The sequence below is a fragment of the Podarcis vaucheri genome, assembly GCF_965113315.1.
Source record: "Podarcis vaucheri genome assembly, chromosome: 3".
Lineage (NCBI taxonomy): Eukaryota > Metazoa > Chordata > Lepidosauria > Squamata > Lacertidae > Podarcis > Podarcis vaucheri.
The window spans coordinates 124,242,752-124,255,753 of record NC_138761.1 but is presented as its reverse complement, the minus strand read 5'-3'; the positions used below and the strand labels follow the sequence as shown (position 1 = coordinate 124,255,753).

Genomic DNA, 13,002 nt, shown 5'->3' with positions numbered 1-13,002 from the left:
TCTGGCTCTTTCCCTTGGGCAGGGGGTGGACCCAGAGCAGCCAGAAATCTTCCCAGCTCACATTTTTAAAAAAGAAAAATATTTATGTTGGGCTGCAATAAGCAAAACACATACAGTGGTACCTCGGGTTACCTACGCTTCAGGTTACAGACTCCGCTATCCCAGAAATAGTACCTCGGGTTAAGAACTTTGCTTCAGGATGAGAACAGAAATCGTGCTGTGGTGGCACTGTGGCAGTGGGAGGCCCCATTAGCTAAAGTGGTGCTTCAGGTTAAGAACAGTTTCAGGTTAAGAACGGACCTCCGGAACAAATTAATTACTTAACCCAAGGTACCACTGTACTGTATGCTATTGGTCACAAAACATGCTTCAGCAAACTCAGACATATTGAGCATCCCTTGAATATGCCAGCATATTTCCTTATTAAAGAGTATTTGATCTAGTGTGATATCATAATTGCATGTGCTTCAAAAGTAATTGCAATGGTTTACCGTATTTTCCGCCCTATAGGATGCACTTTTCCCCCTCCAAAAATGGAGGGGAAATGTGTGTGCGTCCTATGGGGCGAATGCAGGCTTTCGCTGAAGCCTGGAGAGCGAGAGGGGTTGGTGCGCACCGACCCCTCTGGCTCGCCAGGCTTCAGGAAGCTATCCGCAAGCCTTGGGAGCCCGCAGGAGTTCCCACCAGGCTCCCAAGGCTTGCGGATAGCAGCCTGTTCTGGGGACTGGGGTCGGGGGAAGCTTGGGCTTCCCCAGCCCCGCGCCTGGGGGGAAAAGGTTTTTTCTTTATTTCCCTCCCCCCAAAACTATAGGGCGAAAAATACGGTACTTCATGTTTTAGTTAACAACAAATTCTTTACTATTGCAACTGAATACATGATGAGGCAGTAAAGAAGGTCGCTAATTGGAAGCTTAGAATTTATTGTTGTTATTATTATTATTTATTAAATTTGTATAGCAGATTGACTAAGGCAAGTTTGACAGGCCAAGCTGGTGACAGAATTTCTACAAAGCACACAGGCAAACTCTTATCTGTTTTCCACGGTGCTGATGCTCAGTAGTGCAGCTTGATAACTCACCTCCGAAGAAAAGCAGCAAAGCCTCAAGAAAGGATGGCATCCGAAACTCCATCTCTAACCTCTTCCTCTGCTTTCGACAATAGACTTTCTCACTGAGATCACTGCCTCATTCATAATCAGAGCTCAGAGGGTTGGTTCTCTCACATGCATTCACTGCAAAGGAAACATGTCTTATATGCTGTTTTTCTTTTTTAATACCTTTGGGGCAAACAGCTTGATGCCCAGAAGACATTTCAATACCAATTCAGAATCCTTCTTCGTAAGAGCATCTACAGACCAATTCAGAATTACTACATGGAACCAAAAAAAAAAAAACCAGCCTGAAAGAAAGCTTTTGTATTATCTTAATCAGAATATATGGGAGATGATAGATGATAGATAGATAGATAGATAGATAGATAGATAGATAGATAGATAGATAGATGATGGATAGATAGATGATAGATAGATAGATGACAGAGATAGATGATATAGATAGATATAGATAGATATATAGATGATAGATAGATGATAGATAGATGATAGATAGATAGATAGATAGATAGATAGATAGATAGATAGATGATAGATAGATAGATAGATGATAAATAGATGATAGATAGATGATAGATAGATAGATGATAGATAGATAGATCTAGATGATAGATAGATGATAGATGATAGAGATAGATGATATAGATATAGATAGATAAATAGATGATAGATGATAGATAGATAGATGATAGATATAGATAGATAGATAGATAGATAGATGATAGATAGATAGATATAGATGATAGATGATACACAGACAGATAGATATCTGTTACCACATCCTTTGTATGAGTGTGTGTGTGTGTGTGAGAGAGAGAGAGAGAGAGAGAAGTCTACTCTGCTGGTAGATTTAACCTCCCATTTAAGGTGCTGTGTTTTGAGGCCATCTGCTGAGGGTATGGGTGCCCACCTTGCCATCCGAAGTGAGGTGTGGCAACTGGATAGGAGGCTTTTCCAGCTCCCATGCCCTGTTTGTGGAACTCTCTTCCTTTGTTATCATTCAGGGATGAGGTCCAAACATTTGTGTTCACCTAGGCTAGGGCTTGACAATCAGAAGGTCGGCGGTTCGAATCCCCGCAACGGGGTGAGCTCCCGTTGCTCGGTCCCTGCTCCTGCCAACCTAGCAGTTCAAAAGCACATCATGGGCAAGTAGATAAATAGGTACTGCTCCAGCGGGAAGGTAAATGGTGTTTCCGTGCGCTGCTCTGGTTTCACCAGAAGCGGTTTAATCATGCTGGCCACATGACCCGGAAGCTGTCTGTGGACAAACACCAGCTCCCTCGGCCTGAAAGCAAGATGAGCCCCGCAACTCCAGAGTCGTCTGCGACTGGACCTAACAGCCAGGGGTCTCTTTACCTTTACCCTAAAGGAAGGCTGATCACCGAAGAATTGATGCTTTTGAATTATGGTGCTGGAGGTGACTCTTGAGAGTCCCATGGACTGCAAGAAGATCAAACCTCTCCATTCTGAAGGAAATCAGCCCTGAGTGCTCACTGGAAGGACAGATCGTGAAGCTGAGGCTCCAATACTTTGGCCACCTCATGAGAAGAGAAGACTCCCTGGAAAAGACCCTGATGTTGGGAAAGATGGAGGGCACAAGGAGAAGGGGACGACAGAGGATGAGATGGCTAGATAATGTTCTCGAAGCTACCAGCTTGAGTTTGACCAAACTGCGGGAGGCAGTGAAAGACAGGAGTGCCTGGCGTGCTCTGGTCCAGGGGGTCACAAAGGGTCGGACACAACTAAACGACTAAACAACAACAACAAGCTTCAGTTATATTGGCTGATTTGAACTGAATGTTGTATTCTGCCATTTTGTTTTAGTTTTGTTATATTATAATTACATGAATGTTAATACCTCATATTTGGTGGGGATGCGGAGAAGGCCTTCTCAGTGGTGGTTCCTCCAGGCAATCTTGAAACTCCCTTCCTAGAGAAGCCAGTCTGGCTCCCACCTTGTACTTCTGCCAGCAGATGAAGAAGACCTTGTTCCAGCAGGTTTTTGGGAACTGACTACTTTAAAGGAAAGGGCTGGTGCTGTGATGTTTTTGTTGTAATTATCTAAATTGTTTTAGTAGATCATTCATATATAGAGTTTTAGTTCTTTTAATGTTTAACTGTTCTTTATTGATTGGGGGGGGGTTTCTCTATGTTTTTAACTGCTCTTATTTGATCTATAAGCTGACTTAAGTCCCTGTCAGGGAAAAAGGCTGGATATAAATAAATATATTGATGGGTGGGTGGATGTGTTAACAATAGGTTTTATTTTAAAGAAACATTTGGAGTTCTATAGTTAATTTATAATTTAATTAAAAACAAACAGATCTCACAATTCAGATAGGTAGCCCTGTTGGTCTGAAGCCGTCAAAATAAAATTGTCCAGTAGCACCTCAGAGACCAACTAAGTTTGTTCTGGGTATAAGCTTTCGTGTGCATGCACACTTCTTCAGATCTCACAATTAGGAGCGAAATCAAGTAGACCAGCTGCTTGGCTCTGCAGAACTTGCAATGTGACAAGATCCACAAAGTACCAGTTCTACACTTGTAAGAAATAATTCTTTTGTTGTGGCAGCAACTTCCTGCCCATTGACATCATGCAGGCACCATCACGGTATTCTTTTCGGCAACCGCTTAAAGTACTTTTCTTTATGCAAGCCTATCCAGTTTGTAGATATTTATTTTAAAAGTTTCTTAATACTTGATTTTAGCTGTTTTACTGACACTTTAAATATTTCTTCTAAACCACTTCCATGTTTTGTTACAATCAAACAGTATAGATATTTTGTTAGACAAACAGACAGACAGACAGACAGATAGACCAGTCCTCCACGAGATACATCTGCAACAAACAAGCATTTTCTCAATATGCCACAATCACCAGCGAGTTTATATGCTTCAAAATTATGCTATTGCATACCTTTATAGTACTTGTTCCTCCTCCAGTTTTCTGATCCAATAATTAGACAGTGGTACACGGAGTATCAAAATTAACCATTTTCAAAGTCCTATAATTTAGTTCTGTTCCATTGTTTCAACTGGTCCCGGATGATGGGGTTTTTTAAATAGCCAACAATAGCTTTTGCTTTTCCAGAAACTGGAAAAAGCTGTACTGTAACTAAAACTAGTGTGTGACCAGTCTGAATGCTTGCGATAGCAGGGGTGTGAGTGATTTTTCTCGGGGCAAGCTTACTTATTAACGTAAGCTACTTATGCCATTAAGCCATCTTGCCACAAGCTTTTTTTCCATGATGATACAGAAGTAGCTTGGGACATTTCTCTTAATCTTATTTAATAATTTTAAAGAGAGAGAAAAATGCAATTTGAAATATACATTCTAACTTTTTTTTATTTTTCACGTATGAAAATAACACAAGTAATTGTCATTTTACAGTCCTTTAGTTTTGAGGACTATTCTACAATGTGAGGAACATATAGATGATTCGTAGGTTTCTGCAATCTGGTATCCTCTAGATATTTTGCTCTACAACTCCCATCGTGGTTAAGGAATATTGGCAAAAGATTATAAAGGTAATTTCTGGATTATTTCAAATAAACATAGAAGTTAATAGGGATTTGTTATTTTCGGGAATACTGGGAAAGAACAAAGAATGGCAGTTATTGCTCTGGGATGGAAAGAAAAGGCCAAATGGAATATGGAAAAATGGAATGATTATGTTTTTGAATACGTACAGTCAGAAATATCTGCACAGATAGTGGTAGAGGATAGATGGGAAAATAAATGCCAAAGAATCACAAATAAATGGACATTTTACAGGAACTGGATAGAAAGGGGGGAAGCCAACCCTAACATACAAGCTCGAAAGACCAGAATGTGTACATGGATAAAGATATGAAGAAGGAAGGCCTGATCAGGGGGCGAGGGGTTTTGGTTTTTCTTTTTTTTAAAAAAAGGTAAACCGGATGGTATTTTGTTATGTAAGCCTTTTTCAGAAACCATATATATTAATGTTATGTAGTTATGCATTGTAGTATGCATGAATTTTGTGTTGTATTCTTTGTTTTATAGAATATATATAATAAAGTTATGTTATTAAGCAAATTTAATAAAACAGGGGGGAAATACAATATGTGCAAGGCTGAGGTGAACTGTTCCACCACTGCCCCCTAAAATGCCCCTTTGACAGACTTGAACTGTTTCCTGGACATGCTGCCCAGACTGCCCCCCTCCCCCAGAAAGATTTTGCTTGAAATGTTTGTGATTCTTTGGGCCTAGAACATCCCATAATGGAATGGGCACATTTGTATGTGATACCATAATCATGGAGATTGGTGAGGAAGAACCAGAATGCCATAATTACTAACAGGTTGTCTCGGGGATAGCTCAGTCAGTAAAGCAGGAGGCTCTTAATCTCATATATATATATATATATATATATATATATATATATATATATATACACACACACACACACACACACACACACACAATTTTCCAATAAAGACAAATTTATAACATCATTAAACATCAAAAACACATCACATATCTTCTTTTTTTCTTTTAGACTTCCATCAACATGTCTGATAATTTTCCGTAATTATCACAAATCTTCACATTTCTTAATTTATATTGCACTATATATATCTTATCTTACCATGTTGTTTAAACAATATTTCTACCAAATCTTCTTACAGAGCTTCTTGAAAACTTACAAACGTTATATCATTATCACAAATATTTTTAATATATTCTGTAAATTTACTCCAGTCCTCAGTGAATCTTTGGTCTCGTCGGTTGCAAATCCTCCCTGTCAATCTGTCCAGTTCCGCGTAATCCATTAATTTCGATCTCCATTCTTCAATCGTAGGCATTTCTTCTTGTTTCCATTTTTGGGCCAAAAGAGTTCTGGCTGCTGTTACTGCATACAGGAATACTTTCTGATCGTTCCTTTTTATTTCACCACCTAATATTCCTAATAGAAATGCTTCTGGTTTTTTAACAAATGTATATTTCAGTATTTTCTTTATCTCATTATATCTCATTATATATCATTTCCCAGAAGCACTTCATTTTTTTACATTCCCACCACATATGATAAAATGTCCCTTCTTTCTCCTTACATTTCCAACATTTATTACTCACCTTATACATCTTACTTAATTTAACTGGTGTTATATACCATCAATATATCATTTTTATAACATTTTCTTTAATTGTGGTACATGCCGTAAATCTCATCCCTTCCTTCCACAATTTTATCCAATCATCAAATTGAATGTTATATCCAAAGTCTTTGGCCCATTGAATCATAACTGATTTAACTTCTTCATCCTTCAAATGCCATTCCAATAATAATTTATACATCATAGATAAATTTTTAACTTCCTTATTCAATACTTCTCATTGAAACCTAGATTCTTTTTCAAAATAGCCTCTTTCTGTAACCCCTTTTCTAAACATTTCATTAATCTGAAAGTAATTCAGCCAATCGTTTACGTATTCTTTCACTTCTTCATATGGTTTCATTTAAGATATTAAGAAGAAGAAGAAGAAGAAGAAGGCTCTTAATATCAGGGTCATGGGTTCGAACCTCATGTTGGGCAAAAGATCCCTGCATTCCAGGGGGTTGGACTAGATGACCCTCAGGGTCCCTTCCAGCTTGACAGTTCTATGATTTTATGTTTCTAACAGATCCATTGGGGAAGAGCAACTGGTGCAATTTTCAGCCACTGCAGTAAAGCAGCGGGGCAGGAGGATACTAGAAATAGTTCCAAGAGTATAAAACTCAGAATCTAAAGGAAAACAAGTGGACATTTAAAGAGTAGCCCCAAAACAGCTCCGTCCACATTTCAAAAAGGGGGGAAATGAACGCCTTGATTTCAGTGGTAAATAAGTTTTCTAAAATCACACCATATGATGGGGAGCATTTGGGGCACAGGGTGGCAGTGCTGAGCTACTGAAGAACTGGAGAGAAAGTCAATGGGTCAATGTAAAACTGCAGCCAAGCTTTGTTTTGCTCAAACCTAATTCCTGTACAGTGCCTAGTGGTGAGGTGTTGGGATTGATTGATTGATTGATTGATTGATTGATTTGGTGCATTTCTTTTCCAGTAAATTCTTCTTGTTATTGCGCTCCATCTGAATTCCAGCCTAAAGGGACATCACATCCCTGACTTGGATAGCTCAGGCAGGGAATGCTGGACACTATCGGATTTGGAGAGGGAAATGGCAGTTGTTTATAGCTCCGCTACCGCCATGATTTACTGGAACGGGCACAGATCAGACAAGGGTTTCTCCTATCTCTCCTGTTCAGTCTCAGTATTGGAGTGCTGGCTCAAAAAGTGCACGCAGATTCATTAATCTAAAATAAATCCGAATTAGGGATTAATGAAGATGAATAGGGGGAAAAGGAATATTACAATATCTAAACAGAGAGACAACAGGATTCACTATCTTGGCATTTTAGTGGATAATAAAGTTAATAAATTAACTGAGCATACCGTAATTTAGCACCAGTTAAAAAATAGTCAGAGGTAGATGAAATATCCAATGTGAGCTGAGATGAAACTTCTGCAAAAGTTTTTGTTCATGCTTTTAGGACGTCCTTGGTTAGTTCCGCAGACAACCCTGTATAAAATACAAACAATAGCAAATATATAATTATAAAGTGACTCCCTAGGGCAAAAGCTAAAATAATACAGCAATAAATACTGTGTACAACGGACGGGCATAGGTGCCAACTCCCTGGGGCCCTGAGTGCCTGAGCACCCACAAAATTCCCCACGAAGGGGCCGGGCTGCATGGCACCCACAGCCCCGGGCACCCACAGTCGCAGGGCCAAGTTGGCACTTCTTCTAAATATTCAGAAACACCATGGTGCAGCACTAATAACTACAGCGTTACAATGTAATAACACTTATAGGCAGGGCTGGATTTAGGTTTGATGAGGCCCTAAGCTACTGAAGGTAATGGGGCCCTTTATATGTCCAGCTGTCCTTTGTCAACAGCAAATTGTTTTTTGTGTTGAGTATATGCTATATGGTAATTTATGGACCTAACAGGTATCTAAAGCCATTTGCACATGCAGAATGTAGGCACCCTATATATAGAAATGAGCAAACCAGTGATATTTTAGGGAGCAAGCTAGCAGGCCATTGCTTACATCATAAGAGCCTACACAACACAAAACACTGTTGCTGTAGGTAGGTTTTATTTTACTTGTTTTTATCTTATATTTTGGAAATGTACATCCAGGGGTTTTTTTTCCTTTAAATTTTTTTGGGGCCCCCAAAGAAGTGGGGCCCAAGCTATAGCTTGTTTAGCTTATACGTAAATCTGGCACTGCTTATCGGGCATAATCGTATATTGAAAATTTGCCATAGGATTTAGTTTTAAACTCGACTAGGCCAAGGAACAAGGTGTGATTCCACTATGACACATCTGCCAGCAGAACACCACAAGTGCATTGGTGTCTAAGGGAAGGATGAGGAGGAAGAGGCACAATGAGACCTGCTGGAATCCTGCTTCACAAGGCATAGCCTCCCTGCCTTGCAGGCCTTTTCCCACCTGGCCTGGGAGGGCAGCACCCGGACTGACTCCAGCTACAAAAGCTGAGGCTGCTGAAGAGGCCAAAGACTATCTTGGCTGTCCCTTGGTGCAGACCCAGGTCATGCAGCCTGAGCTTCCACAGCCGCCATGAACCACCATTGGGTAGGTAGGACTGGTAGCAACAGCAGCAGCAGCAATGTTCTATGCTTTGGATAATATTTTATTCTCTTGCTAACTGTGCTGTTTTAAAGGTGCATTTTGTATTTGACTTCCTCTAGTAATGTTTTCTGCAATTTTTGGCAAGCTTTTCTGCGTTCAATGTGTCTTTTGCAGTTGACCTCCTTTGTAATGTTTTATTTTGAAACCTTTAATATTTTCATTTCCTGTTATTATGTTGCTTTGAACATATACTTTTTTTTTACTTTCTTCTGTAATGTTTTATTTGATGTTTTAATGTGTTGTAAATGGTTTTGAGGTATTTTTCCCTTGGAAATATAAAGCAGTATAACACTATCTCCAGATTTTTAAAACAGCATTTATGAGTCATTATGAGCAGCAGTCGGCCATTTTTCAGGACCACGAGCTCTATCAAGCCCAGCGCTGCCCCCTGACCTGGGATTCCTCACCTTCCTTCCCCCACCCCGTCACCCGATCTCCAGCTCAGCGACTAGAGGACAGTTGCTCACAATGGAAAATCTCTGCTTCTCATTCAGTCTGATTGGCAGCCTCTGCTGAGGATCAAGGTTAGGTTCAAAAGAATATCCCATCCCAACGCTCAGGCCCATTTTTGTATCAGACACTGTTCAGCCTTTCTGTTCGAACAAGGGAACTGACATGAACATTTCTCTCCACCATTGCATGCTGCTGAGATGGCTTTAGCCCAAGTCAGCAAGAGAAGACATGCTAAATTTTCAGTCTATTGATCATTGAGCACAAACAGATTTATGGATCTATGGGATTTATACCCCACCTTTCCTCTAAAGGAGCCCCAGATGCCATACATGGTTCTCCCTCTCCCCCATTTTATCCTCACAACAAGCCTGTCAGGTAAGTTGGGCTGAGAGTGCGTGACTGGCCCAAGGTCACCCAATTTCCCTTGATATGGCTGGTTTTTCATATCACCTATCACCACAATTTCTTCTGATTTATGCTAAGAAAAATATATTTTGGGATGTCTTAGAGCACTGTTTCTAAAAACATCCTAAGACCAATTGGAACAAATTGCCCCTGTCACATTTCAGCCAATGAATTTCTTTAAATGCTAAATTTACTGCTGGCACAGCTGCTTTAGCAACAGGTTGGAGCGTTCTCCAGTTTCGAGAGACAGCTTGTTTCAGCTCCAACCTTCTGTGTTGGTCACTGAGTATGTGTGGCTAACCATTCATTCATTCATTCATTTAGGTATTTCACTTATACCCTGCTTTTCAGCCAAGAATGGCTTCCAAAGCAGCTTATAATTAAAAACATGCAAAATTTACACTACAATAGCAACTTGTAGTTACCCAGTTTAGGCTCTTCTCCTCTGCGCCTGTGGAGACCTGTGGCTGGGATATCTGGCTCTGAAACATGGCCATGGACAGGGCAAGGATCTGCTCTGTGGGGTCTTGCTTCCTTCTCCTTCTTTTGGGAGAGGCCAGGTTTCAGGTCCAGCTAGGGTTGAATCCCAACGGGAACGTTTATTGCCATATTTTCTTTTCTCTGGCAGTTGATGACATACCCCACATTCCAGACCCTTGCCTCACAAGAGAGCAGGCAGAAGGAACTGCAGATGGACTGGGGGGGGGGGCTGGTGATAAAAGTTCCCACCCACTGAAGAAGCCTTCCCAAAAGATTCTTCCTTGGTCGCATCTTTAAGGGAATTCATAACGCACTTTGGAGAATCAAATACGTAGGACCTGCAGCAAAATGTTGCACTTCTGTCTAGCATTCTACCCAGCCAGCCATGTCCTTTAACAAATTGCTCCATTTCTCCATCCTCCTGGTTTTCATACCCACCCCCTGCCAACATTCAGTCAGGGAGTATTCTGTGGTCGCATAGCATGCGCAAATATCAATCATTCTTGTGCAAACCTTTGGGTTTCCCAGAGCGGATGTGAGAGAAGGTGTAACAAAGAGCCTATCCAAAGTCTTCCTGCTAAGCTGGCATTCTCAAGGCAACATGGTTTCCATAATAAACAAGGACTTGGTGTCACTGCTGGATTTCTGAAAATAAATTAACACATTTAAGGACTAGTCTATCAAAACGAGGTGTTGCTGTATATCTGTGCTACTGTTGGTATTGTTCTCAAGCAGTAAATGATTTTCAATAAAGCCAGGTTACATCTTGAAACACTGGAAGTATTATTGTCCTTTTGTCCTCCCATTTTCACCTGTTTGTCTCTCACACAAAACGTTTTCCCCTTTGACCTTCTCTGTCCCAGCGGTACACGGTTTCGGTAATTCTGTACATTTGCCTGCTCTGCTTGCTGCCTCGACAGCAGCTGTATAAACCTCAAGAAGAACAGCTGCTGGGCACCAACGCCAACGTCTTGGGCCGTGCAAGAAAAAGCTCAAACCTTTTGCAGATTGGCATGCTTCTTAGAATGCTTGTTTTTAAAAAATAAAAACAAATACCCAAAAAGCTCTGTGAGTGTGTTTAAAATTAATTGCAGGGTCAGAATGATTTACATTTTAAAAATATATATGTGTGTGTATATTCTTTTGCATTGCGATGAGGTAATTTTTATTTTTTCAGACTCCTAGGAGAGAAAGGAAATAGAAACCCAACAATTTAGTAGGAACTTTGGGTGGGTCATGTTTTAATCTTCACTTCCAGATGCACCCATGAATATATGTTGGGAAGGATTATTAAATACATAAGGTGTTGAATTCTGGAATCACACCGTCCATTCAATCACAGAATTGATTTTGAATGTTTAAAAAAGGGGTATATACGCCTTTTAAGCAAAACCAATAAACCAATATCTTAATAATCCTTGAAAAAGCTACTTTCTTCATATTCTACCCAAATGACACTGCCAACCATGTGAATTTCATCCCTGCACACATACACGGTGATTCACTGTAATGGAGGTGATTAATACAACATTGATAAAAACCGTGTAAACAGATGGGCTTAGTTCCTACTGGAAATCTTCCTAATTTTTAAGGCAAATCAAAGATACTTATACATCATTCTAAAAGGGCCATCTAAAAAGAGCAGCTGCATTAGGCCTCACATTCCAAAAGAACTCTTAGAATTTGCATCAACCAACAACTGCTTCCACTCCCCTCACAAGTGTGCAAGCAGGTGTGGGACACCACAATTGCTCCAGAACACTCTTGCTTTTGACCCTGTCGTGGGTCTCTATGAAGCAGCAAAGTTGTACAAAATATGATGCTGGGTTTTGCAACCTGTATGCATTAGGCAAATCAAACACATTTATTTATTTTGCATCATTGATGCTGCTTCTACTAGTTGAAAAGCTCCCCTCCTCGGATTTCTAAACACTTTCAAATCTATTGTTGTGTCCAAAAGAGCTAAAAAAAAAAAAATTCTCATTAAAATGAAAGCAAATCGCTAGGAAGCTGAATTCTGCACCAACACTACATTTTGTGGGGTTTCTACATTTTATAATTAATTAATTGCATTTTATGCAGATGGACAGATTGAACACAACTCTAACAGCCACAATAGCCAAAGGAGTTCAGTAGCTGATGCTGTTTTACAGTCTCTCAGCGATTATTTCAGAGGCCAGAACAAAACTGAACTGAGGAGCTCAGTCAGCCTGCTTATATAGAGCTCCAGAACAATATAACTGTTGCAACTTTCTAAAACTATCCAATCACTGAACGTCACTTTCGATCCTTCATTTGCTTAACTATCTACAGTATCCCCCTGCTGGCCCAGGGTGAGAACATCAGTACATAACACTTTATCTTGAGTGGCACCCAGGACCTGGGGTGAGATGCAAGTACTGAACCAATTGAGAGGAGTGACCACAGGGACTGAAGGTGGATTTCAGATAAAAACAGCTAAAAACATAGGGGGGATCATTTTTTAAAAAAAAAAATCAATTAATCTTTTATAGAATTCAAACTATATTAAAATCTATTTAAACTATACGAATAATTAGAATAAAAACAAGGCTTTCATTAAAAGTAGTCAGTTCCCAAAGGCCTGTTGGAACAAGAAAGTCTTCACCGACAGGCAGAAGGACAACAAGGAGGGAGCCTGTCTAGCTTCTCCAGGGAGGGAGTTCCAAAGTTGTCTGGGAGCAGCCACCACCAAAAAGGTCCTCTCCCACATGCCTGTGAAGGTGGCCACACCAAGAGGAAGGCCTCCTCTGAAGATCTCAAAACCCAGGCAAGTTCATATGAGGGAACACAGCATTTCAGATAGCTTG

At 40.2% G+C, this 13,002-nt stretch overlaps 1 protein-coding gene across 1 annotated transcript in view; it reads right to left on the bottom strand.

Moving 5' to 3' along the window:
• PKHD1 (PKHD1 ciliary IPT domain containing fibrocystin/polyductin) overlaps positions 1–4,221 on the bottom strand; it is a 253,117-nt gene extending 248,896 nt beyond the window's left edge. Inside the window, exons 1-2 of the mRNA XM_082216559.1 lie at positions 4,029–4,221; positions 1,079–1,231 (exon numbers count right to left, since the gene is read on the bottom strand). Of these exons, the coding sequence (XP_082072685.1) occupies positions 1,079–1,130 (52 nt within the window). The 5' untranslated portion in view covers positions 1,131–1,231; positions 4,029–4,221. The remainder of the gene's footprint in view (positions 1–1,078; positions 1,232–4,028) is intronic.
• Between the last annotated feature and the right edge of the window lie 8,781 nt (positions 4,222–13,002).